General features: G+C 41.5%; 1 protein-coding gene across 3 annotated transcripts in view; it reads left to right on the forward strand.

Annotated features, from left to right (window-relative positions):
- Positions 1-26,923, forward strand: part of LOC126199634 (inositol polyphosphate 5-phosphatase OCRL) — a 108,422-nt gene that overhangs the window by 44,365 nt on the left and 37,134 nt on the right. For all 3 annotated transcript variants that reach the window (XM_049936563.1, XM_049936571.1, XM_049936578.1), the window contains 4 exons: positions 1,046-1,267; positions 1,839-1,974; positions 23,920-24,099; positions 24,188-24,284. In XM_049936563.1, the coding sequence (XP_049792520.1) occupies positions 1,046-1,267; positions 1,839-1,974; positions 23,920-24,099; positions 24,188-24,284 (635 nt within the window). The remainder of the gene's footprint in view (positions 1-1,045; positions 1,268-1,838; positions 1,975-23,919; positions 24,100-24,187; positions 24,285-26,923) is intronic.

The raw sequence follows: 26,923 nt of genomic DNA on the forward strand, positions 1-26,923 counted from the left end.
CACAGTGAGCTTCAAAATCAATTTTCTCGGAAACCAAGGCCTGTCGCTAGAAAAAGCGGATAGCTTCATACTCAGGGCATGTCCCTCTAAAACATATCCAAGATGCCTCAAAATCCGTTATTTACTCTTCTGATGGTCCCCTTATTAGTGTTTGTGGAGTAGTTGGTGATTCTAAGTTTCCTTTAGAAGTGGGAGCTGTACTTAACAGAGGGTGTGAAGAATAGGCAGTCTGGGAGATTTCGTTGTGGACAAGATCTGTGGGTTGCGTAGAGGAGAGGAAAACCTGGGAGAGGTTGTTGTTTTAGATATTAAGGAATTCACTGATGTAGCAGATATGTAGATGCCAAAGCTGTAACTTATTATAATAAATGAAAGATAAAATTATTTTTACAGATGAAATGACCCAGTTTCAGAGACTTTACTGGTCTCACACAGATACGATTTCATGTATGTAGACTGAAATGGTGAGTGAAAACCTATACAAAGGCCAGGAATCGAACCCGGCTTCCTACTTACTAGGCTTCTGTTAAAGTACCTGCACCTGGGTTTCAGGCTGGATCTCCAATTTATGTTTGATGCTGAGATGCTGCTTCAGAACATGGAGAGCCTCAGCAATTCTGTTTGTGTGTGAGGGGGAATTTCAAGTAGACTGGGGCAGCTGTGAAACTTTAGCTCAAGGAGGGAGGCTTGCCAGGGTAATCCGTGGCGTTGTGTGGACCACTGTGCCAAGGTTGCTTAGTGGCTAACACACCTGCCTAGTAATCAGAAGACCTGGGTTTGATTCCTGGCGTTTGTACAGGTTTTCACTCGCTGCGTCAGTCTGTATACGTAAAAAGTTATTCAAGCAATTTCCCAAACATTGTGCAAATTCTCATCTTTTGGTTATTTGTGCTTATAAAAATCTAAGCAACAAACAGCAGATCAAATAAAACTTTTGAATGATACTACCTGTACATTAAAATATGGTTTGGGATCAGAATACCTGAGCCATTTTAGGATATTTATGAGGTATAATCTATATCAGATTTTTTTTTTGTACTTGCAGTCAAATTTTTTGGCTTGGAGATTTAAATTACCGAATAACAGATCTTGATCCGAAGATTGTGAAGGATTGTATTGATAAAAATAATTTAGAGACCATTATTGAATTTGACCAGCTACGGCAACAACACAAGAACAAAAATGTTTTTGTAGGCTACCAAGAAGGATCACTCACTTTCCGACCAACTTATAAATATGACCCAGGATCAGACAACTGGGATTCAAGGTAATACTGTAAAATGTTATTTCCTTTTTAACATACTAAATTTGTGTATAATTTGAAATATAAGTTTTTATGTTCATTAGAGTATTTAATTAAGCGTCTTACCAAATAAATATGGCAAAATGTGACAATTGTGCCAGTTCTTCCTGCTCATAATGTTTTAAGTGCACTTCAATAATGATTACTACAACAATTGGGTGAAGGAATGTAAATGTCATTGAGGTGCAGAATTTAAATTTTGGATTAATGTAAAAGTGTTTGTAGCAGGCAAAATAAGGTTGAGTGTTGACAATATGTTGCACTACATAATAAAACTGTAATCATCCCACAGTGTGTTCCCATCTTCAATTTTGATTATTCAGATATTGTCTTTGTATATCTCTTCCAATTTTTAAGGTATTTGTTTGGCAATCATTTTACATCTGATTATAGTTCTTACTTTGTATCTTTGGGTTACCTTTTCTACAGTATTCAATTATAATCTGAAGATAACCTGGAAAGTTGATAATAAAGTTGCTACAGTTCACATTTGCATTGTTTTCCTAATTTTTGACATTGTAAATTTTATTCACAGTGAAAAAAATAGAGCACCAGCATGGTGTGATAGAATACTGTGGAAAGGTGATGGTATCAAACAGTTAGCTTACAGAAGTCATCCAGAACTCAAAATTAGTGATCATAAGCCAGTTAGTGCATTATTTGATTCACAGGTAAGGCTTGCTCATCTCATTTCATTAGTTGAAGTCCTATTTATTGGTTGCCAGTTCACACCAAGTATAGTTTGTTGTAAATTAACTTTTGTTTTTAGACAGACATTTGTATGCATTGTTACTGTAATCTCATTATATTGATTTCCATTGTAGATTTAATGTGTATGAATGTGAACACACAGTCATCTACTGCATTCCTTTGGAAGTGTACCGTATTTACTCGAATCTAAGCTGCACTTTTTTCCGATTTTTTTGTAATCCAAAAAAACCGCCTGCGGCTTAGAATCGAGTGCAAAGTAAGCAGAAGTTCTGAAAAATGTTGGTAGGTGCTGACGCAAGTAACTTCTGCCGTCGAATATATGTAGTGCAACACAGGCATGCTTTGCAGGCCCAAAGATAAATACTGGTGCCAAAACCTCTGCATCAGTAAATAAATTTAAAAAAGGCCAACTCTACGTTCCGAATTTTTTCCTTCCTGTGAGAAGAGATGGTTGCTAATAGGAACTTTTATGAACTGTGAATCACATGCAGTATTCTCTTCACCATAAAAATAATACGAATAGAAACATTTTCTATGTATTGTTTCGTGTTTGCTGCTATCTCATTTAAATCCTGTCTGCCTAATGAACTACGAAACTAGAGTGAGACAACAGCAAATGCGAAAGAATATACATATCATGTCTTGTTTATATTCGTATTATTCTTATGCCTGATAGTGATACAGTCAGAAATGAAGCACGGCAATTGACTAGATTTTTAAATCTAAAATGACTCTAATTTCTGTGCAGAATGATGTGTACTAAAGAGGCGTCTGCAAAGATTTTCAAAGGGAGAAAAATTTTGGCTTAACTCTCGTTCAGAACTTCTGTCATACGCAGTATATTATTTGGTTCTTGTTGATCATTATCAAAGAAAGCAGCAGTAACAACAAATAGCAGTCTCTTGCCATTGTTTCGCTAATGAGACGATTCCTCTCTCTCTCTCTCTCTCTCTCTCTCTCTCTCTCTCTCTCTCTCTCTCTCTCTCATTTTTTTTTTATTTTTTTTTTTTTATATATATAATTGTAAGTGGCGGTAGCGTGCACAAAAGCAAGCCATGCCGCGAGCGGCGACAGGCCGTAAACACTCATCATGAGAATGTGACAAACAGTGCATGACACAGTACAGTAATGCATTTTCAGCTTAGCATGACGTAAACACCTATAACAAAGAGAACAGCACTTATCAGATCAAAGAAATATAAGCAATCTATTCAAACCAGACGAAGCACGTGAAAAAGGAAGGGTACCCATATAAATACGGACGGAGCGCCTGACGCATAGCAATGGCTACCTGGTAAAGCTTAACTGCTAAGCTTAAGACTCGAACCAAACTACTGTAGCTGTATCGTCATTCATTTGACCTAAATTGTGTCTTATATTACAATGGACCCACTTCGTTTCGATTTGGAGGTGCGGCTTAAATTCGGGAAAAATTTTTTTCCTTGATTTTGAGTCTCATTTTTCAGGTGCGGCTTAGATTCGAGTGCGGCTTAGATTCGAGTAAATACGGTACATGAAATTCAGCTGTCACTTTCAGGTGTTGGTTTTAATTGCTTTTTGGCAGTGTTTGGATGGATACTGCAACATATACAAATTGCTGATTGTCTACACTAATGCCTGCTTTCACCCACCACTCAGATACCACCATCCCTGAGAGTAAGCACCTCTCCATCTCTCATGAGATGCTGGCTCATGTTACAACATGCTGTTTGATCCATTCACTGGCAGTTCTGGAAATGTTAATTGCAACTATGAAGGAAGTCATAACCTGTCCCAGGAATGGGCTGTTGAATGGGAATTTCTTAAGGCTCCCTTATTTTTAAGAATTTTAAGTACACACTGTGTTTATGTCCAGAAACAATTTGAGTTTTCTGAGGGTGCTTCATAATTAAGAGATTCTGTTCTGACTTCGCCTGAACCATGTTGGGCTGATGGCTTCTTCAGAAGTTTGGGCTTAGTTGTGCTATCATTGATCCTACCCTAGACCCAAAGACAGCACTGCTTTTGTGGCTATTCTTCGGAGTTGTGGTTTATTTTTGGGACCAAAGTATTATTTTCATCATTTCTTTACTCTTGTGTAAGAGGCAGTACAAAAAAATTGAGAAATATTTATGCTGTTTGGCCATGTAGCTGAATTCAAAGCTGTAATTCCTAATAAAGCAAAAACCTGTGATGTCTTTGACTGCAAACAGTTATTTTCATCCATTTAATTATGCAAATGACTCAGCATCTCACTGCAAGAATGATTCTCATTTTTGCATGTTCACAAGCTTTAATGGAAGAAAAGATTAAATTAATGAACTTCATGTGTTCATTGTTTATCAAGCAGTATGTTCTATAAAAGTAAAACAAGTTTAAAATAAACATTTGTACTGTGACTATCAAAGCATTTCCATTCTGTAACGTGTTTATACTTACAAGAAATGATGATATTCTCTCGGACAAGAAAATGTGACAACTTTGGAGTTGCTAAGTTGATCTGTGTCAGTGATCATCATTTGAGTGTACTCGTACTTGCGGATAGACCAACATACACGTAAAGGATATGGTGCTTTGTCAAGGGGTAAGTGAAGTGTGCTAACCATGGAAAACAGCCTTCTTTATGTCAATGTTCAACACTTTGGAGACCAAGCCCGAGCATACCTTAGTCCACAACTTCGTCATAGAAAGACCAAACTGTAGAATAGGTAAAGCTGTGATTTTCTTGACGTGCGAGCCACTTGTAACTCAAAAGCTAGACATGTTTTGTAGGAGAACCATGTATGGACATCACACTACCTGTCCCTTGACTGTTGCTGTCTCCTGTTATTCTCCAGAATTATTTCGAAAGAGACATCAGCGAATGTAACAGCTGCTATCAGAAATGGCTGAGCCAATATGATCACAGTGATACAATTTTGTGTGTGTGCTTATTAGGTTTGTTTGCTGTAATTCTGCTACAAATACATCTTGTTTGTTGGGTGAGCAAGAAATTTTGGAAGCTCAAGAGGAAAAAACTGCTCAATAACTCACCTCTCACTTTTTCCTGTGGGAATAATTATACTCTGTCATCATCTTTAAAATATGTAATCTATAAAAGTACTAAGTTAAATATGGAAAATAAATCTTGTTGTTTTTCTTTTAGTATGTATTAATCTGTAAGATACATCAGTTACATATGTGCCACTAATGCTTTATATAATGGCATAAATGATGGATCACCTAAGCCTGATAGTCTTCTAAGTGGTACTGAAAAAGACCAGCAAAGGGAAGTTTCAAACAGGCAAAAATCTCAGCTTGTCTGTAAAGTTAGGAAATGACCATATATTATAGATTGCAAGAGTATGTCAGATGTTGTGTTTGTTTCTTTTAATTTTGACTTTATAGTTGGTATGATAAAGGTTGAAGTAAACTTTCATTCATGTCCGTTAAGGAAGATTATGGAACATTTGTGGACACATGTCAGGTGGTGGTCTGATGATGATGAGTTCCTTGTAGTTTGTGGGGAGTCATTTTCCAAATGATTTTTTCAAGAGGGACAAGAAAAGTAAGAGATTTACTATTTCTACTAGACAATTACACTTGCTATCAACCTAAATAAAATAAAATTCAAGTCATACTGTTGTACATTGAATATTATTTAAGGAATCACCATGTGAATTACCATCAGGCTTATAGAACTGCAAAAGAGAGTATATTCAGGTACAAAATTTATAATCTTATTAAAAACCCCTCAAAAAATGTGGCTAAAAATTAGTCTTATTTTAACTTTACGGGTGTTTGTGACGGGATTCAGTTAATGAGGAGCAGTGGTGAAATGTTATTAAATGTAGCACTTATGACTGAATGCAGTAATAATGAAAATGAAATATTTTTGATATGCTTCACAAGCCCCTGGTAACAATGAATTTTTGTGCCCCACTCTTTTAGGCATTTCATAGCAACTTTCTTCCATGTAGAGTATGGTGGTGCTTATTTTTAAACTTTCAACAAATTCAGCCTCTACCCCTTTATCCTCTAATAAATAAAAAAAGTGCAAAATATTAACTCTACCAACTGCAAGGCAACACCCCAGCAACGATGAAGTAATAAAAGTTTTACCCAGAAAGTCATTTTTTCAAGTAATTTTTTTAGTTATTTTATTTGCAATGACTGTCAGACACTGGTACTAGAAATTAAGTCAAGTTTTATTAATTTCATTAACACATTCTTTACTTCCATTAGCACGTGTCTTGCTGCTGTTAAACAACAAATTTTTCATCCAAATTATATTAATGATTCATTATTATTTTTAGATAAACCGGTCCTGTTGTTATTAAGAGTTCATTATTATCATCATCATTTACAATGTTACTTGCTTGATACACATTTAAGTCTTATAAGTGGCAGTACACTATAGTATCAGAGGACTGAGCTGGTACATGTTCTATTACCGTTTGTTGTATTCCAGCCCAAATTTGTTCTACTTCATTGTTACATTAATGCTAAGGCAATCAGTTAGCGGTTATTGATACGTCAGATGCAGCTTTCGATGTAATGTGTTAAAGCTGAGCCGGTTAACTAATGGCTCACTTACAAATTATATAATGAGAAACAAAGTTGTCTTTTCAGGGATGATTCTTCTGTTATTGTTATCAAACCGTTTGTGCTGCTGGTGGGAGAGAATTTCAATGACTTCTTTTTCCTTGACTTATAAAACATCAGCATTTTCCACTAGCTCATCACACAGATACAGAAAACACTTTTTCTCTTGTTGGCTACGTTTCCAACTAAATTGCTGGAGACAAATTACCCTAAAACTGTCAAGTTTTTAAATGTTTTCTCTACAGTCTCAAGATTCATGAAGCTTACAACAGAGGAAGCCCATCATTGGCAGTAACCTGCAAAATTTGTATTTTGCAATGATTCTATCTCCAAATAGATGCTCTTTCATAGCGAATTGTATCCAGATGAGGTATTTTATCAGAGATAGTTTGAAAAAGTTTTCCTTTTTACATATGAATGTGAAAAATTTAACCAATTTTCAGTTACTGATATTGCACGTCATCTGGTCAAGCCCAATTTACAAAGGTAACATGCGTAAGATCATGTTTGCGAAATAAGAAGTGCACAGATGCAACTACATATCAATGTGCTTAATGCTCTGGTGCAACACCATTTGTGGGCGATGGAATGGTATGTATAACATACGTGTCACATAATGCAACTCAGCTGTGGGACACGACATTTTAGAAGAAACAAACACACATGTTTGTGTGTCAGGTAAAGTTCAAAAATGATCTAATGCGAACACATTTAATGCAGCAGTTTCAGGGGCAGGTGTTTAGAACTGGGCTCATGTCAAATGCCAGTAAAGGATGGGCCTGAACACCTTGTTTACCACACTGCCTATGTCCGCAGCCATTACTGAATGTTTTATCTTGTAAGTTGCTCATTTTTTTGTTTCCTATGAAATGAGTGAAGAGACTAATCCTGATCCACTGTAGAAATAGATTACAGCACTGGCAATACCAGCAGAGATCAGTGATCCCTTTGATAATGTGTCATTTCTGCTTTTACTGAAATGCAGAATGTGTGTACACTGCTCCCTTGCGAGAGGGAGGCAGGCTTATTTCCCCACACTGCTCCTACCCTTGTGGTGGTTACAATTCATTTGTTTATGCTTGCAGCCAATTGTCAGTTTATACTGTCCACACTCTGTGCTACAGTGACCAACAAACAAAACTTTTCAACATATGCCAGCACTGTTGAAATTCTTACCATAATGTGCAAATAAGTTATTTTTGGTCCCACTTTTACACTAAATGTCTCTTTCAGTTCTATCCGTAGTGTTGTCAAGTGTGGGTCACATGGCTTTCAATGCCCACAAATGGTAGAAATTAATATTCTGCAGATTTTGTAAATGTCGAATTGGGTGTGAAAAGATAAAACGATCTCGTGAAACACCTTTAATTGGAAAATCACTCTCTTCTCTGCCTGGAAAAGGCAGCTGCTTCTCAACAGAAAGTTATTTGTTGGTAGCTTAAATTGAGCCAAAAGAAGAAAACAAGTAAAGACGTATTTTGGGGCAGGGGGAAGGGGGAAGGCTGATGTGGTTGCAAAAGCAAACATTGGAATCGGAAAGCTTCTGAATCACCAGAAATTTAGCTCAGAGCATTAAGGCCAATAGATAGCATGATAACTTTTTTAATTTATGTGTCTCATCATTTGCAAAGAGATTTGCAAATTTTGGCAAAAATAGATGCTACCTTCTCAGGTCCCTAAGCATGGGAATTTCCTCCCCCCACCCTTGAACATGATGCTTAGCTACTCAGACTCTGCAAGGAATTGAAAGGTTTATAGAAACATTTAATTACATTTGCACACAAGAAGAAAGGAGAAACACATACTTTTGTGGAAACGATTGAGGATTCCTATCACACAGCTCATTCAGATGGAAAAAAGAAGTGGGCACGACTTTCCCAGTTGTTAAATACTAAAAATGACAACAGGTCACCTTCATTGGCATTGATCAGAAAATTACATGAAGAAGAAATATCTCTGAAGCCTACTCAAATGGAAACTGCCAGGAGAAAAAGGTCATATGAAGAAATGGACCAATGCTTTGACACTCATTGGCTTTGTAGATTTAAAACAAATTATTCAACATAAACCAGCAAAAGCAGGGATACTGGTGACAATTGTAAAACGTCATGTATCATCACTCAGCAGTGATATGTATCAACAACAACAGTAGCAGCAGCAGCAAAATTTACAGCAAGTCTCAAGGAACTTTGCACTGTTGTACTTCTGGTTGTTGCTAAATGCAAGATAAAGTGATGAAAATTGTTTCCATATTAACATCTGCTGCAGTAGCTTATTTGTGAGATGCTGAAAAACTAGTAATACATTGTACCTTTCTTCAGAGTCTCTGAAAAAATTAGGCAGATGACAGAAAAAGCTACAAATTTAATCTTAGTGACTGCCAAGAATCAATGTAGTAGTAGGATGCCCCCAGCTCTCTCAGCTGTTGAAAAGGTTTACAAACTGGTAATAATGATTTTTCACAGCTAGGAACAGTTACTGGGAATGGCTACATACAGTAATTACGTAAAGGTTGCGGACTCAGTCTTTAACAAACTTTTGAATTGTTGAGAGCCGGCCGTTGTGGCCGAGCAGTTCTAGGCACTTCAGTCCGGAACCTCGCTGCTGCTATGGTAGCAGGTTCGAATCCTGCCTCAAGCATGGATGTGTGTGATGTCCTTAGGTTAGTTAGGTTTAAGTAGCTCTAAGTCAAGGGGACTGATGACCTCAAATGTTAAGTCCCATAGTGCTCAGAGCCATTTTGCTGAAATGCAAACATATTCAGGAGAAAAGCAAGCCACACCTGTTTGCTAGACAGCAGAGGAGTGCAGTATAAATGGCAAAATTAAAGCACTTTGCTCTTATGAGATAGCAGGCAGTTTTTTATCTGAAAAAATGTAGGAAAACTGTTTGGTTGTGATCTGTCGTACCTTACCTATTGTCGTATGTTGTCATTTTGTGGAGCTACTCCGACTCACTGATAGTTTAACTTCTGGCCCAGACATGATTTTCAAAAGATGTACACATACCTGAATAACACTAAAGAAGATTTATGTAACTAGTAGCAAGCCAGTGCCTGTCGATGTCAAGTTTCAAGACACAAAAGAATTAAAGACATTACTGCCAATGGGCATTGATTTACATCATTTGTGTTGGACTGGAATTTGAACCCAGGTCTCCTGCTTACTAGGCAGATACGCTGACCACTATGCCATCTGGACATAGTGCTCACAACAGCCGCACAAACTACCTTGGTACGCCTCCTGTCATATGTCACGTCTACCATTGTTGGTTTCTTGAACACTGCCTTGTAAACCTGAGACTTTTCATAAACATTTTGTGCACATACGGTTTAGTGACCATGATGTCATCATAGTGACTATGGTTATGAAAGTTGATAAATCAGTCAAGAGGGCTAGGAGAGTGTCTCTGCTAGAAAGAGCAGATAAGCAGTTGTCTAAGAGAGACAATGAACTGCAATCATGAAGTTCCAGAATAATGGCCTTAGGGGAATTGTGGGCAAAGTTTAAACAGATTATAAATCATGCTATGGGCAGTTACGTAACTAGTAAGTGGATTAAGGATGGAGAAGAACTACCATGATTTAATAAAGAAATTCGGATAATGCTGAGGAAGCAAAGGCTGTAGAACTCTCAGTTCAAAAGAGGATACACAAATGACAACAAGTAAATATTAGTAGAGATTCGTGCATCTGTGTGTGAAGCATACAGCAGCTACCACTGTCATACCTTGGCTAAAGATCTAGCAGAGAACCCGTAAAAATTCTGTTTGTATATAAAATTGCTAAGTGGGTATAAGTCTTCCATGCAGTCACTCGCTGACCAGTCTCGTTCAGCAGTAGAAGGTAGCAAAAGGAAGGCAGAAGTTTTAAATTCCACATTTAAGAAATCATTCATGCAGGAGAAACATACAAATGTACCATTGTTTGACCATCACACAGTGTCCCGGACGGATGATGTAGTAGTAAGTGTCCTTGTGGTAGAGAAACAACTGGCAGAGTTGAAAAGAAATAAGTTGCCAGGTCCGAATGAAATCCCAGTTCGGTTTTACAAAGAGTACTCCACAGCATTTGCCCCCTTACCTAGTTTGCATATATTGTGAATCTTGCCAACCGGTGCAAAGTGCCAAGTGACTGGAAAAAAGTGCAGGTGACTCCTGTTATAAAAAGAGTAAAAGAATAGATGTGCAAAATTACAGACCAATATCCTTATCATTGGTTTGCTGCAGAATTCTGAGTTCAAACATAATAAATTTTCTACAGACCGAAAAGCTTATGTCCATGAATCAACACGGCCTTAGAAAGCATCGTTCATGCAAAACCCATCTAGCTCTTTTCTCACTTGATACACTGTGAACTATGGATGAAGAGCAATAGGCTGATTCCACATTTCTAGATTTCTGAAAAGCATTCGACACTGTACACCACTGCAGACTGTTAACAAAGGAAACTGCACATGGAATAGGCTCCCAGATATGTGGCTGGCTCAAAGACATCTTAAGTGATAGAACCCAATATGTTGTCCTTGACAGCAACAGGGTTACATCAGCAAGGCCACAGGGAGGTGTGATAGGACTGTCGCGTTTCGCTATATACATAAATGATCTGGCAGACAGGCTGGGCAGCAATCTGCAGTTGTTCGCCGATGATACCGTCCTGTACGTGAAGGTATCAAAGATAAATGACTGTAGGTTGATACGAGATGACCTAGACAACATTTCTGTTGGTTTGATGAATGGTAGCTGGCTCTTTAATGTAGAAAAATGTAAGTTGATGTGGATGAATCAGAAAAATAAACCCGTAATTTTTGGATACAGCATTAGTAGCGTCATGCTGTACACAGTCACGTCGTTTCTGGCATAACATTGAGAAGTGACATGAAATGGAATGAGCATGTGAGGATTGTGGTAGGCAAGGCAAACGTTGGACTTCAGTTTATTGGGAAAATTTTAGGGAAGTGTGGTTCATCTTAAAGAATGCAGCATATAGGACACTAGTGCTACCTATTTTTGAGTACTGCTAGAGTTAAGGCATCCGCATCAGGTTGTTGAAAGAAGACACTGAAGCAATTCAGAGGTGAGCTGCTAGATTTGTTACCGATAGGTTCGATCAGCATGCAGCTGCTATGGATATGCTTCGGAAGCTCACATGGGAATCCCTGGAGGGAAGAAGACATCTATTTCGAAGAACACTACTTAGGAAATGTAGAGAACTGACATTTGAATCTGACTGCAGAATGATCGTACTGCCAGCAACATGCATTACTCTAGGGACCATGAAGATAAGATACTAGAAATTAAGGATTATATGGAGGCATATAGACAGTAGTTTTTGCCTCGCTGAGCGAGTGGAACAGGAGAGGAAATGACTAGTTGTGGTACAGGGTACCCTCTGCCCCATACGGCTTGTGGAGGATGTAGATGTACGCCTTAGTGACCATTTTGCCCAGCACTTAAAGGAAGGTACTGAATTCAGTTACAGACAGTTTGCACTGGAGGGGAAATTACAAATCCAATTACTGCAATCACACATCAATTTTGTGCGTATTTAATGAGTTGGAAAACTTTACATGCAAATTTCCCCTATAAAATATGCATATGGTGAAATGTAGTACACATAGCTGGCACCTTCAGCAGCAACATTGACTTCAGTATGGCCGGACGTAGAGTTAGACTGAATCGGATCACAAATATAAGTACATAATGCCGTGCTGCTTCAACTCGGTGCCAGAGTTCATCAGTCATAGTGGATGGTGAGTGATGGCATGCTAGTCTCTTGGCAACCCATGACTAATGTTCGCAATGTATAAGACCAGGAGAATTTGCTGGTCAGGACAACAGTCACACATCCTGTATCAAGGTATATCAAGAGAGCAAAGGGAGCTTGTGGTCTTACATTATTATGTTAAAAAATAAATTCATGGAGACTTGAAGACGGGGCACAACCGCTGGCCCAACATCTCAGAAATGTAAGACCTATTGTGCAAATTACTGACTGTGCAAACTAGAAGTGATAATCTCATGTAACAAGCAGCACACTATACCATCTTGCCAGGTGCTGGGCTCATATTACAATAACAAATGCAATTTGCATTCTCGTTGGCATCTCTGTGCATGAATTATGTCTGTCATGATACTGTATGCAGGATTGTGCTCTTATAAGAAAGAAAGTGTGATTAACTCTTGCCCAGCGTTGTTGTTGGCCACACCACTATTGGGACATCTCTCTGCTGTCCTGTCAATGGAAGTTGGGACGAAGGTAATCGTGCTACAGCTCGTGGTGCACCGGACTTTTTAGCACTGTCAATGTGGAATCTTGTCTTACTGCAAACAAGTCCATTTCCCAACTCAAGGTTGTGCGGCTGGTTACCTTTTTCCTGTCTTCTATAGCACCTCTGTAGCAGGATTATGCACCTAGTTCCGCTTATATTTGAACACTGGATTTGCCTTACCAGCCACTGCACTTTGTTGATGCATTTATTCTTGACTACAACTCAAGACATATGAAATGCGGGTTTTTCCAGGTTTCATATTTATGATTTGAGCAACATATAGTATTTTCTTGAGAATATATTTTATTCAATATATATTTTTATGCCATACTTTGAAGTGGTCATTCCACTCAACCCCTTCCTGCACTGTTTCATACATAAGTGGCCACCAAAACACTTTGCCCCTCCAGTATTCTTTTTACTGCCAACCTAAGTCACAGTGTGGCACCACCACAGACATCACTTTTCAGGGGAGTGTATTTTGAAAGATACATATCCAAATACACAAAATCAGCTAATTACAAAAATTGAAATATTGATGACGGTAAAGACATAACAAGATGTGTGATGTACCTGTGTGTTTCTGCACAGCAGAGCAAAGAGTGTTTCCGACCTCTCAAACAACCCCCCTGCGGGTCCGGGGTAAGAATAGGCCCGAGGTATTCCTGCCTGTCGTAAGAGGCGCTAAAAGGAGTTTCAACCGTTTCAGCTTTCCATGTGATGGTCCCCCTTGGGGTTTGACCTCCATTTTTCAAAATTCTACAGAAGTACGAGCCTTTTGGGGAAGGACGCCTTACGTGGTGTATCACTGGTCCTCAGTGCACTAAGATCTTGGCACTCAGCATTGTAACGGCGTTGTAACCACACCCACTATTCCTCAAATTGGGCCTAAACGTCTGATGGGTTGCACAAGTTACGCCCATAGTGCGTACCCATCTGCACCTACGATCATGATGGACTTTCCATGGCACCCGAAATCCAGCACGGTAGCCAGCCCGTTGTGGTGGGGTTGTCATGTACCCTCTAGGTTGTAGCCCCCTGACTACACAGGGATCGTACTGCCGATACCTGAGCTGTACCCTGCCCACGTCGGCCAAGGAGTAGATGCCCGTCTCCTTGGGCATCAGGACTCCCGGCAACGGTCATCCTGCCAGGTGGCCCTTGCTGAGGCTGGGTGGCGCCCGTGGGGAGAGCCCCTGGTCGGAGTGGGTGGTATCTGGGCGGACGTTTCACAGATGAAACTTCAACATGTATCAGGCCGCTCTGCGACCGAGTCTTTTAAAAAGAAAGGTACTGTCTCTGGTTCTGGTTCTCCTGCCCTTTCCCCCTTGGCCACTCCCTGGGAGGAAGGACAGGCCCGCCGGCTTGGGGCGAAGTACTTCCCCCGCTTTTTAGTCTATTCTCGGACCGATGGGGGGGACGTTCGCCACCTCCAAGCCCATGTTCTTTGTCCAGCACATTGAGGACATCTTCGGGGAAATCGAGGCTCTCAGTAAAATGCGTTCAGGGTCTGTTCTTATAAAGACCACCTCCGCCACACAGTCGGCGGCACTCCAGGCGTGCGACCGACTAGGGGACATCACAGTGTCCATTGTCCCGCATCTGGCACTGAATAGGACGCAGGGGGTTATTTTTCATTGGGACCTCCTGCTGCAAACTGTTGAGGAGCTCAGGGCCAACCTGGAGTGCCGAGGCGTGCATTTCGTCCGGCAAGTCCAGCGCGGCCCCAAAGACCGTCGCGTCGACACCGGGGCCTTTATCCTCGCCTTCGAGGGGGACGTTCTCCCGGAGAAGGTAAAGGTGATGTGCGACGTGCGACCTTACGTCCCGCCTCCTATGCGCTGCTTTCGGTGTTTGTGCTTTGGGCACATGTTGTCACGGTGTGAGGCTGAGCCCCTTTGTGGCGATTGTGGACGTCCTCTTCGTGAGGAACATACATGCACCCCACCACCTCGGTGTGTCAGTTGTCCTGGCATCCACTCGCCTAGATCTTTAGACTGCCCCGCGTATCAGATGATGAAGAAGAAGATTCAAGAATTAAAAACTTTGGATCGTCTCTCTTATTCTGAGGCCAGGAAGAAATATGACCGCCCCCATCCCGTGACGTTGACAACTTCGTTTGCCTCAGTCGTGTCCACTCCTTCCACAGTATCCTCACCCCTATCCTATCCCCCCTCCACCTCCTCACCCCATCCGAGGTCTATGCCTCCGCCTCCCAAAGCCCTCCCTTCCAAGTCCTCCTCCCTCGCGGTCCCTGCCCCCTCTGCCCCAGGGGCCACCCTTCCTCCTCCTCTCCCTCCGCCGCCTGAGAAGCGATCCTCTTCTCAGGCGTCCATCGGGGAAACGATCCGGACCCCGGCTTCCGAGGTCCGGCGTTCCAAAACGGACGGACGCCGCGCGTGAGGACCTTCTTCGGGTCCAGCCCACCATCCCCGTGCCTCATCGGACTTCCAAGAAGAAATCTTTATCCCCCTCTCCACCCCGGCGCGTTTCGTCTGACGCTCCATCTGCGATTCGCCGCACCCGGCCGTCCTCAGTTTCGCCGGGACGCTCTGCTGCCAGGCGCTCAGCTGGCCTCTCGTTGGCGAAGGATGCTGCCCCTCCTACGCAACCCGGGAAAGCGGCCGCAGCTGGCAACGACTCAATGGAACAGGATCCGCCTCCCGCCGGTTGTAGCGTTGTTCCCTCGAAACCTGGCCCTCTGCGGCCGTCGAGGTGACCCGCTCTTCACCCGTTTCGTTCCCCCCTTTTTTTCTGACTAGTGATGGCTTTGTTACATTGGAACATAAGAGGTATTCGATCTGTTGTTGTTGTTGTGGTCTTCAGTCCTGAAACTGGTTTGATGCAGCTCTCCATGCTACTATATCCTGTGCAAGCTTCTTCATCTCCCAGTACCTACTGCAATCTACATCCTTCTGAATCTGCTTAGTGTATTCATCTCTTGGTCTCCCTCTACGATTTTTACCCTCCACGCTGCCCTCCAATACTAAATTGGTGATCCCTTGATGCCTCAGAACATGTCCTACCAACCGATCCCGTCTTCTGGTCAAGTTGTGCCACAAACTTCTCTTCTCCCCAATCCTATTCAATACTTCCTCATTAGTTATGTGATCTACCCATCTAATCTTCAGCATTCTTCTGTAGCACCACATTTCGAATGCTTCTATTCTCTTCTTGTCCAAACTATTTATCGTCCATGTTTCACTTCCATACATGGCTACACTCCATACAAATACTTTCAGAAATGACTTCCTGACACTTAAATCTATACTCGATGTTAACAAATGTCTCTTCTTCAGAAAAGCTTTCCTTGCCATCGCCAGTCTACATTTTATATCCTCTCTACTTTGACCATCATCAGTTATTTTGCTCCCCAAATAGCAAAACTCCTTTACTACTTTAAGTGTCTCATTTCCTAATCTAATTCCCTCAGCATCACCCGATTTAATTTGACTACATTCCATTACCCTCGTTTTGCTTTTGTTGATGTTTATCTTATATCCTCCTTTCAAGACACTGTCCATTCCATTCAACTGCTCTTCCAAGTCCTTTGCTGTCTCTGACAGAATTACAATGTCATCGGCAAACCTCAAAGTTTTTATTTCTTCTCCATGGATTTTAATACCTACTCCGAATTTTTCTTTAGTTTCCTTTACTGCTTGCTCAATATACAGATTGAACAACATCGGGGAGAGGCTACAACCCTGTCTTACTCCCTTCCCAACCACTGCTTCCCTTTCATGCCCCTCGACTCTTATAACTGCCATCTGGTTTCTGTACAAATTGTAAACAGCCTTTCGCTCCCTGTATTTTACCCCTGCCACCTTTAGAATTTGAAAGAGAGTATTCCAGTCAACATTGTCAAAAGCTTTCTCTAAGTCTACAAATGCTAGAAACGTAGGTTTGCCTTTCCTTAATCTTTCTTCTAAGATAAGTCGTAAGGTCAGCATTGCCTCACGTGTTCCAGTGTTTCTACGGAATCCAAACTGATCTTCCCCGAGGTTGGCTTCTACTAGTTTTTCCATTCGTCTGTAAAGAATTCGTGTTAGTATTTTGCAGCTGTGACTTATTAAACTGATAGTTCGGTAATTTTCACATCTGTCAACACCTGCTTTCTTTGGGATTGGAATTATTATACTCTTCTTGAAGTCTGAGGGTATTTCGCCTGTTTCATACATCTTGCTCACCAGATGGTAGAGTTTTGTCAGGACTGGCTCTCCCAAGGCCGTCAGTAGTTCCAATGGAATGTTGTCTACTCCGGGGGCCTTGTTTCGACTCAGGTCTTTCAGTGCTCTGTCAAACTCTTCACGCAGTATCGTATCTCCCATTTCATCTTCATCTACATCCTCTTCCATTTCCATAATATTGTCCTCGAGCACATCGCCCTTGTATAGTCCCTCTATATACTCCTTCCACCTTTCTGCTTTCCCTTCTTTGCTTAGAACTGGGTTTCCATCTGAGCTCTTGATATTCATACAAGTCGTTCTCTTATCTCCAAAGGTCTCTTTAATTTTCCTGTAGGCAGTATCTATCTTACCCCTAGTGAGATAAGCCTCTACATCCATAGGCTTGTCCTCTAGCCATCCCTGCTTAGCCATTTTGCACTTCCTGTCAATCTCATTTTTGAGACGTTTGTATTCCTTTTTGCCTGCTTCATTTACTGCATTTTTATATTTTCTCCTTTCATCAATTAAATTCAATATTTCTTCTGTTACCCAAGGATTTCTACTAGCCCTTGTCTTTTTACCTACTTGATCCTCTGCTCCCTTCACTACTCCATCCCTCAAAGCTACCCATTCTTCTTGTACTGAATTTCTTTCCCCCATTCCTGTAAATTGCTCCCTTATGCTCTCCCTGAAACTCTGTACAACCTCTGGTTCTTTCAGTTTATCCAGGTCCCATCCCCTTAAGTTCCCACCTTTTTGCAGTTTCTTCAGTTTTAATCTACAGGTCATAACCAATAGATTGTGGTCAGAGTCCACATCTGCCCCTGGAAATGTCTTACAATTTAAAACCTGGTTCCTAAATCTCTGTCTTACCATTATATAATCTATCTGATACCTTTTAGTATCTCCAGGGTTCTTCCATGTATACAACCTTCTTTCATGATTCTTAAACCAAGTGTTAGCTATGATTATGTTGTGCTCTGTGCAAAATTCTACCAGGCGGCTTCCTCTTTCATTTCTTAGCCCCAATCCATATTCACCTACCATGTTTCCTTCTCTCCCTTTTCCTGCTACTGAATTCCAGTCACCCATGACTATTAAATTTTCGTCTCCCTTCACTATCTGAATAATTTCTTTTATTTCATCATACATTTCTTCAATTTCTTCGTCATCTGCAGAGCTAGTTGGCATATAAACTTGTACTACTGTAGTAGGTGTGGGCTTCGTATCTATCTTGGCCCCAATAATGCGTTCACTATGCTGTTTGTAGTAGCTTACCCGCATTCCTATTTTTTTTTTTTTTTTTTTTTTTTCCATTATTAAACCTACTCCTGCATTACCCCTATTTGATTTTGTGTTTATAACCCTGTAGTCACCTGACCAGAAGTCTTGTTCCTCCTGCCACCGAACTTCACTAATTCCCACTATATCTAACTTCAACCTATCCATTTCCCTTTTTAAATTTTCTAACCTACCTGCCCGATTAAGGGATCTGACATTCCACACTCCGATCCGTAAAACGCCAGTTTTCTTTCTCCTGATAACGACATCCTCCTGAGTAGTCCCCGCCCGGAGATCCGAATGGGGGACTATTTTACCTCCGGAATATTTTACCCAAGAGGACGCCATCATCATTTAATCGTACAGTAAAGCTGCATGCCCTCGGGAAAAATTACGGCTGTAGTTTCCCCTTGCTTTCAGCTGTTCGCAGTACCATCACAGCAAGGCCGTTTTGGTTATTGTTACAAGGCCAGATCAGTCAATCATCCAGACTGTTGCTCTTGCAACTACTGAAAAGGCTGCTGCCCCTCTTCAGGAACCACACGTTTGTCTGGCCTCTCAACAGATACCCCTCCGTTGTGGTTGCACCTACGGTACGTCTATCTGTATCGCTGAGGCACGCAAGCCTCCCCACCAACGGCAAGGTCCACGGTTCATGGGGGGGGGGGGGGTATTCGATCTAATCGGGAATTAAAACTGCTCCTCTGCCTGCACTGTCCGCTCGTCCTTGGTCTCCAGGAAACCAAGTTGCACCCAACTGACCGTATTGCTTTTACCCACTATACCTCGGAGCGGTCTGACCTCACCCCTGCGGACGGTATTCCAGCTCATGGTGGGGTCATGTTGCTCGTTCGGGACGATGTCTATTACCATCCCATCCCATTGACCACCCCACTCTAATCAATAGCTGTCCGTATTACTCTTTCTGCCTTTACTTTTTCTGTTTGTACCGTCTACACTCCACCTTCATCTGCAGTTAGTCGGGCTGACATGATGCACCTGATTGTTCAGCTTCCTCCACCGTTTTTATTGTTTGGCGACTTCAATGCCCATCATCCCCTTTGGGGCTCTTCTGCATCCTGTCAGAGAGGCTCCCTCTTGGCGGATGTCTTCAACCATCTCAATCTTGTCTGCCTCAATACTGGCGCCCCGACTTTCCTCTCGGACTCTACTCATACCTACTCCCACTTGGACCTCTTGATCTGTTCTACCACTCTTGCCCGTCGGTTCGAGTGGTATGTCCTTTCTGACACCTATTCGAGCGACCACTTCCCCTGTGTCGTTCGTCTCCTGCACCGCACCCCATCCCCACGTCCTTCGAGCTGGAACATACCGAAAGCTGACTGGGGACTTTACTCCTCCCTGGCGACCTATCCGGACCACGATTTTCTCAGTTGTGACAGTCAGGTCGAATACCTCACGGCAGTTATCATCAATGCTGCCGAATGTTCTATTCCTCGTACTACCTCTTCTTCACGTCGCGTTTCCGTCCCCTGGTGGAATGAGGCTTGTAGAGACGCTATCCGTGCCCGCCGACGTGCTTTACGCACTTTTCGCCGCCATCCTACGTTGGCGAATTGTATTGGATACAAAAGACTCCGAGCGCAATGCCGTAGAGTCATCAAAGACAGCAAAAAAGCTTGTTGGGCCTCTTTCACCAGCTCCTTTAACAGTTTTACTCCCTCTTCTGTCGTCTGGGGTGGCCTGCGCCAGCTGTCGGGCATTAAGGCCCACTCCTCGGTACCTGGCCTGACTTCAGGTAATGAGGTCCTTGTTGATCATGTGGATGTCTCCAACGCCTTCGGCCGCTTTTTCGCGGAGGTTTCAAGCTCCGCCCATTACCACCCTGCCTTCCTTCGCAGGAAAGACCTTCCTTCCACTCGCTGAATCTGGAAAATTATAATGCCCCCTTTACTATGCGGGAACTCGAACGTGCACTTGCACTGTCCCGGTCCTCTGCTCCGGGGCCAGATGCCATTCACGTTCAGATGCTGGCACACCTTTCTCTGGCAGGCAAAAGCTTCCTTCTTTGTACCTACAATCGCGTCTGGACTGAAGGTCAAGTCCCCATGTGTTGGCGTGACGCCGTCGTTGTTCCTATACCCAAACCCGGGAAGGATAGACACCTTCCTTCTAGTTACCGCCCCATTTCTCTTACAAGCTGTCTCTGTAAGGTGATGGAGTGCATGGTTAACGCTCGGTTAGTTTGGATTCTAGAATCTCGACAGCTACTTACCAATGTTCAATGCGGCTTTCGTCGCTGCCGCTCCGCTGTTGACCACCTTGTGACCTTGTCGACATTCATCATGAACAACTTTTTGCGAAAGCACCAAAAGGTAGCCGTGTTCTTCGATTTGGAGAAGGCTTATGATACCTGTTGGAGAGGAGGTATCCTCCGCACTATGCACAGGTGGGGTCTACGCGGTCGCCTGCCCCTTTTTATTGATTCCTTTTTAACAGATCGAAAGTTTAGGGTACGTGTGGGTTCCGTATTGTCCGACGTCTTCCTCCAGGAGAACGGAGTGCCTCAGGGCTCCGTCTTGAGCGTAGCCCCTTTTGCCATAGCGATCAATCCAATTATGGATTGCATTCCACCTAATGTCTCTGGCTCTCTTTTTGTCGATGACTTCGCGATCTACTGCAGTGCCCAGAGAACATGCCTCCTGGAGCGCTGCCTTCAGCGTTGTCTAGACAGCCTATACTCATGGAGTGTGGCAAATGGCTTCCGGTTCTCTGAAGAGAAGATGGTTTGCATCAACTTTTGGCGATATAAAGCGTTCCTTCCGCCATCCTTACATCTCGGTCCTGTTGTTCTCCCCTTCGTGGAAACAACTAAGTTTCTAGAGCTCACACTGGACAGGAAACTTTGTTGGTCTCCGCACGTCTCTTATTTGGCTGCCCATTGTACACGTTCCCTTAATGTCCTCAGAGTTCTTAGTGGTTCATCTTGGGGAGCGGATCGCACTGTCCTGCTTCGCTTGTATCAGTCCATAGTCCGATCACAGCTGGATTATGGGAGCCTCGTCTATTCGTCTGCTCGGCCATCCCTCTTACGCCGTCTCAACTCAATCCACCATAGGGGGTTACGACTTGCGACCGGAGCCTTCTACACTAGTCCCGTCGAGAGTCTTTATGCTGAAGCTGCCGAATTACCATTGACCTACCAGCGCAACGTACTGCTTTGTCGGTATGCCTGCCGGCTATTGTCAATGCCTGACCACCCCTCTTATCAGTCCTTCTTCGCTGATTCTCTCGACCGTCAGTATGAGTTGTATGTGTCTGCCCTACTGCCCCCTGGAGTCCGCTTTCGTCGCCTGCTTCGACAATTGGATTTTGCCCTCCCTACCACCTTCAGAGAGGGTGAGAGCCCGACACCACCTTGGCTCCAGCCTCCGGTTCATATTTATCTCGACCTCAGCTCGCTCCCGAAGGAGGGTACTCCGGCTGCAGTGTATTGCTCATGGTTTGTCAAACTTCGTGCGCGACTTGCTGGTCACACCTTTATTTACACTGATGGCTCCAAAACTGACGATGGTTGGCTGTGCCTTTGTCGTCGGGGCCGTCGCCTTTAAATACCGGCTCCTCGACCAATGTTGCAGCTTTACGGCCGAGCTTTTTGCTCTACATCAGGCCGTTCAGTATGCCCGCCGCCACCGCATTCATCGTATGTACTCTGTTCTGATTCACTCAGTGCTCTTCAGAGCCTTGGAGCTCCATATCCGGTCCATCCCTTGGTGCAACGGATCCAGCAGTCCCTCCATTCTTTCGCTGATAATGGTTATCCTGTCAGCTTTCTGTGGGTTCCCGGCCATGTAGGAGTGCCTGGGAATGAGGCTGCTGATGCCGCAGCCAAGGCTGCAGTCCTCCTGCCTCGGCCAGCCTCCCATTGTGTCCTGTCATCTGACGTTAGTGGGGTTGTTTGTAAGAGGCTTGTGTCAATGTGGTGGGATACTTGGTCATCATTTCAAGGAAACAAGCTCCGGGCAGTAAAACCGTTCCCAACTGCTTGGACAACCTCCTCGTGACCATCTCGGCGAGAAGAGGTCCTTCTGAACAGGTTGCGGATTGGGCATTGCCGGTTTAGCCACCGCTACCTGCTCTCCGGTGACCCAGCCCCGCAGTGGCCTTGTGGTCATGCATTAACAGTGCGCCATGTTTTATTGTCGTGTCCCCGTTTTAGTCAATCTCGTGTTGTCCTGTCTCTGCCATCTACTTTACAGGATGTTTTAGCTGATGACGCTCGAGCGGCTGCTCGTGTTCTTCGTTTCATTACTTTGACTGGCCTGTCCAAAGACGTCTAACTCTTTCACTTATTTTATCTGCATCTTTGCCAGAACTTTCTGGTGCCCCCCCCCCCCCTTTGAGTTTTACTAGATTCTATGTGCTCTAACAATTGTGACTGGGCGCTAATGACCTGAGTAGTTGAGCGCCCTTAAACCCCAACAAAAAAAAAAAAAAAATCCAATATGTGCTGCTAGAATTTCTCCTTCTTACATGAGGCATAATGATCTTCTCACAAAAATTAACATTCAGGCGCTATTACTGAATGAGATATCTCCTGCCTAAACTTGTTCATATGCAGGATGTAGAGGGCGTTCTCTCTTCCTACATTGTGCGGTAACTCTGTAATGCTAAACATTTTATCCAAGGATATAGTGTATTTTATGCTAATTTAATGCTTGTAATTTTAATGGCCTGAATTATAGATCCATTTTCAAACATTGTGGTTTTTGGGGGATTGCATAGCAGTTGTCAGATTGGGCAGAAATTTTTCAGACTAATTTTGTTGTACAGAGTTATGGGATGATAGCAGCAAAATTCTTCCTCTAGGATGATGACCTGTAGCAGAGGACTATTGTAATGTCCATTTGTATGAAAATTCACTGTTGTATTGGAGATAGATGTGAAAGTAAATAATATTGGAAAAGCTAGTCCATAGGAAGGCAAAAGAAAAATTGATCGTAGAGCACTTAATCACCGTCCATTGAAATTCTCCTAATATTCCCAGATAATGAAATTGTTCTGAGAATGAGATTTTCACTCTGCAGCGGAGTGTGCGCTGATATGAAACTTCCTGGCAGATTAAAACTGTGTGCTGGGGCGTGAGTCGTGCTTGGGTAGCTCAGTTGGTAGAGCACTTGCCCGCGAAAGGCAAAGGTCCTGAGTTAGAGTCAGTCTCAGCCCGGCACACAATTTTAATCTGCCAGAAAGTTTCAATGAAATTTTTGGTTTTTTTTCAATGCAGGCAAGGACTTTAAATGGACTATATCTGTGATGTCTTTCAAAGCAGCCATACAGAGTATAGTTTAGTAGACATTTTGGAGAAATGAGATAGATAATTGAAGCAATAGCGTAATGCATACAGTACTATACTTTTGCAGTAAAATAAATTGGTTGCTATTATAGGCAATTATAAGTTCAAAGGAACCAATTTTTCATACTTCAGTTAAATACCAAATGGTACATTAGTAAAATTACAAAATGTTGTAAACCATTAAAGTATTCTTCTACCAAAGACAAACCATGTATGATTTCATATTGAGCTTATACTTGTGTGATTGGTTTCCTCGTGTATTTAAGTATTTTTGTATTATTGTGAAAGCCAGTTTATATTTTTTTACTGCAGATACGAGTGATTGATGCTGCCAAATATCGAAAAATACACGAGGAGGTGATGAAAAAATTGGATAAATTGGAAAATGAATTTCTTCCTCAAGTGATGGTGGATAATACAGAAATAATATTTGACACTATTTACTACTTAGAATCGCAGACCAAAGATTTGATAATTGCTAATACAGGGCAGGTAACTGTAAAATTTGTCATCGTATGAGCTAGGCACACTATAACGTATATTATTAGACACTATATCTTTACGTGATAAACTGTTTCAGGTTCCTGTCACATTTGAGTTCATAAAAAAATTGGATGATTCAAGTTATTGCAAGGATTGGTTGAATATAGAACCATATGCAGGATTTATAATGCCAGGTATGTAACTGAAGCTTCCTTTAGTCTCTCCAAAATTGCAAAAATATAATGTTAAGGAATTAGAATTTTGTATAGTGTTGAATATGGACATCGGTTATAATCTGACAAGTTTTTGGGTTCCATTGTGTTAATAGATTGTAAGTAAGTCCACATCAGGAGACGAATAGATTAATGGAGTTAGCACAGTAACCCATACTATATATTTGTTATTAAGTGCTTAGTTGTTGGCATTGATTCATTCCTTTATGTGTAAAACCATGTTTCTTTCTTCTTTGAAAAACACTAGAAATGTGTTTAAAAATGTAGCCCATCTTGTAATGGCACATTCCAGAAGTTGTAAATATTGTTACATATATCTGTGCTCGATGTAAATAATAATGATCACAAAGGAATGCAATGGTAAGCTAAATTAGAGAATACCACAATTTCCAGAAACTTAAATTATTTGAATTTTTTAGTTGCCCAAGGTCTGTAGATCGCGATATTTACAGTAGATTGGTACTATTTTTGCGTAAAGCTGCCTATTAATACATGAACTAACATTCCAATTTTTGGAAGTAATAACTGCAAGTAGTAGTAGTAGTAGTAGTAGTAGTAAGATTATGGATGTGAATCTAGTCCAACTTTTAAAATAAGGGAAAGGGGCAACTTCTTGCAAGGGAACTAAGGTAAATTTTGTAGTCTGTCTTCAGTAGCACCAATCTTGATCGCCTCGAAGCTGGAAGTTCATATAAGTGTGGAATGGTGGCTACGAACACACACACACACACACACACACACACACACACACACACACACACTTCATTATACATTCTAGCTACAATAGTGATTCAATTTTGCACTATGAACAGTCATTCTTGCAAGTCTACAGACCAGCACAAGCAAACACAATTTTCAATAGTGGTACAAAATAAACAGCTCACATTTATCTAAAAACAACACAGTTCACATTTAGCACAGTCCTTAAGCTATCTATTAAACATGATTAGGCTCCGGTGCTTCATTTGAGTGCATCCATCACACAAATGACTGAGTACAAGAAGTTCCTGACTTCAGTGACAGTAATCGTATACAACTTCGATAACTAAAGTCACTCAAAAGTAATTAAACATTAAAGTCTGTGAGTTTTGGTGACTGGAGTCTGTATTCTCATGTGCAGAATATACATAATAGAAACAAAAGTCAAAGGACAAGAGAATGTCCGGCATAGGTGTTACTCTTTAGCTCTCAAACTGTGAACTGTCTGTTGGGTAACATCAGACTATTTGTAAATGGGTGTAAAAACAAACTAATATTTTGAAAAGCGCATGTTTTGAAAATCGTTTATGCTGTTTATTGTTTTTGATGAGCAGCAAGTATTAATAAGATTTTTACTTATATAAAATGTTGCTAGTCAGACATTTAGAAAAATACGTGGAAGAACTATTATTGTAATGCCAGTGTGAATCTCCTTATTTATATGAATGAGTGCCATATTGCAAAACTTAGTAAGGTGAGCTAATTAATGCTGTATGTCAGTTGGTATGGAAAAATAAGTTAACAAAAGTTAGTAATCACTCTGTAAACTGATAGTGGAAATTGGCAGTAGCTAGAAACTTTTATGTTAAGTATTGCTTAAGGTAATTAGTTTTCAGTAATTTAAAGTCCTCCACAGCTCAGTTTATAATATTATACTGATAAGCTTGTAAGTTTTACACATCTGGAACTATAGTGCTAACTTCAATTAACAGTAACTTTTGTTCTAATGAAAATTAATCACACAGATGGAATCAGAACACTTGGAAATGAGAATGTGAATAACAAACTTAACACTTAAAATAATAAATTTAAGAACTTGAGGTTTTTAGGTAAGTGCTACGTGTCAATGGGTAAACATATTGAGAATAAGATGAAATTAAATGAAAGATTTGGTTATTTTGGGAATAGAGAAACTTAACAGATGGAAAGTATCCACCTAGCTCGTTCACACTCTCACCTATAGCAGACTCGTGGTTGGAACACAAACACATAACGGGAAAACTGTATTTGCACTAGGTTTCAAGCTCGTGTTCTTTTTTGACTAAAGGCACACAGATTCAAATACACAATCACCCACACTCAAACACACACTCTTGTAGCCACTGTCAGACTCCATATATATACAGTAAAACTTGCTCAAAACAGAATCGCCTGAAACTAAAATAATTTTCCAAATTGGACAAGCTTCCGGATTACACAAAACTCACGGGGCTAAGTAAAATTTGTCAGGTATCATGCACAAAAGTACAGTAAAAAGTTTTAACTATCCATATACTGTATTTTCGTACCTTCACTCCAGCACTGTAGATGTTCGTTTATTGGACAATAAAACACTGGACTATTACACTAATTGATAAATAACACAGCATTTCTATATTTTTACTCTAACTTTAAATTCGTTTATTATTGGATGTACATTCATATTTTTCCCGTGTTTATTTGCTTCCCCCCCCCCTCCCCCCCACAGCATATCAAGGAGGGAAACTTGTTTCAATTTTCTGTTCAAAATTGTTTTTTCTAGGCAATTTTTGCACCATACAATAGTTCTAACCAGTTGGGAGAATTTGTGTGTGGTGCAAATTGCATAACAGTGTTTATGCATGCAGTGGCTTCTTCAAGCT

Source organism: Schistocerca nitens, chromosome 1 (genome assembly GCF_023898315.1).
Source record: "Schistocerca nitens isolate TAMUIC-IGC-003100 chromosome 1, iqSchNite1.1, whole genome shotgun sequence".
NCBI lineage: Eukaryota > Metazoa > Arthropoda > Insecta > Orthoptera > Acrididae > Schistocerca > Schistocerca nitens.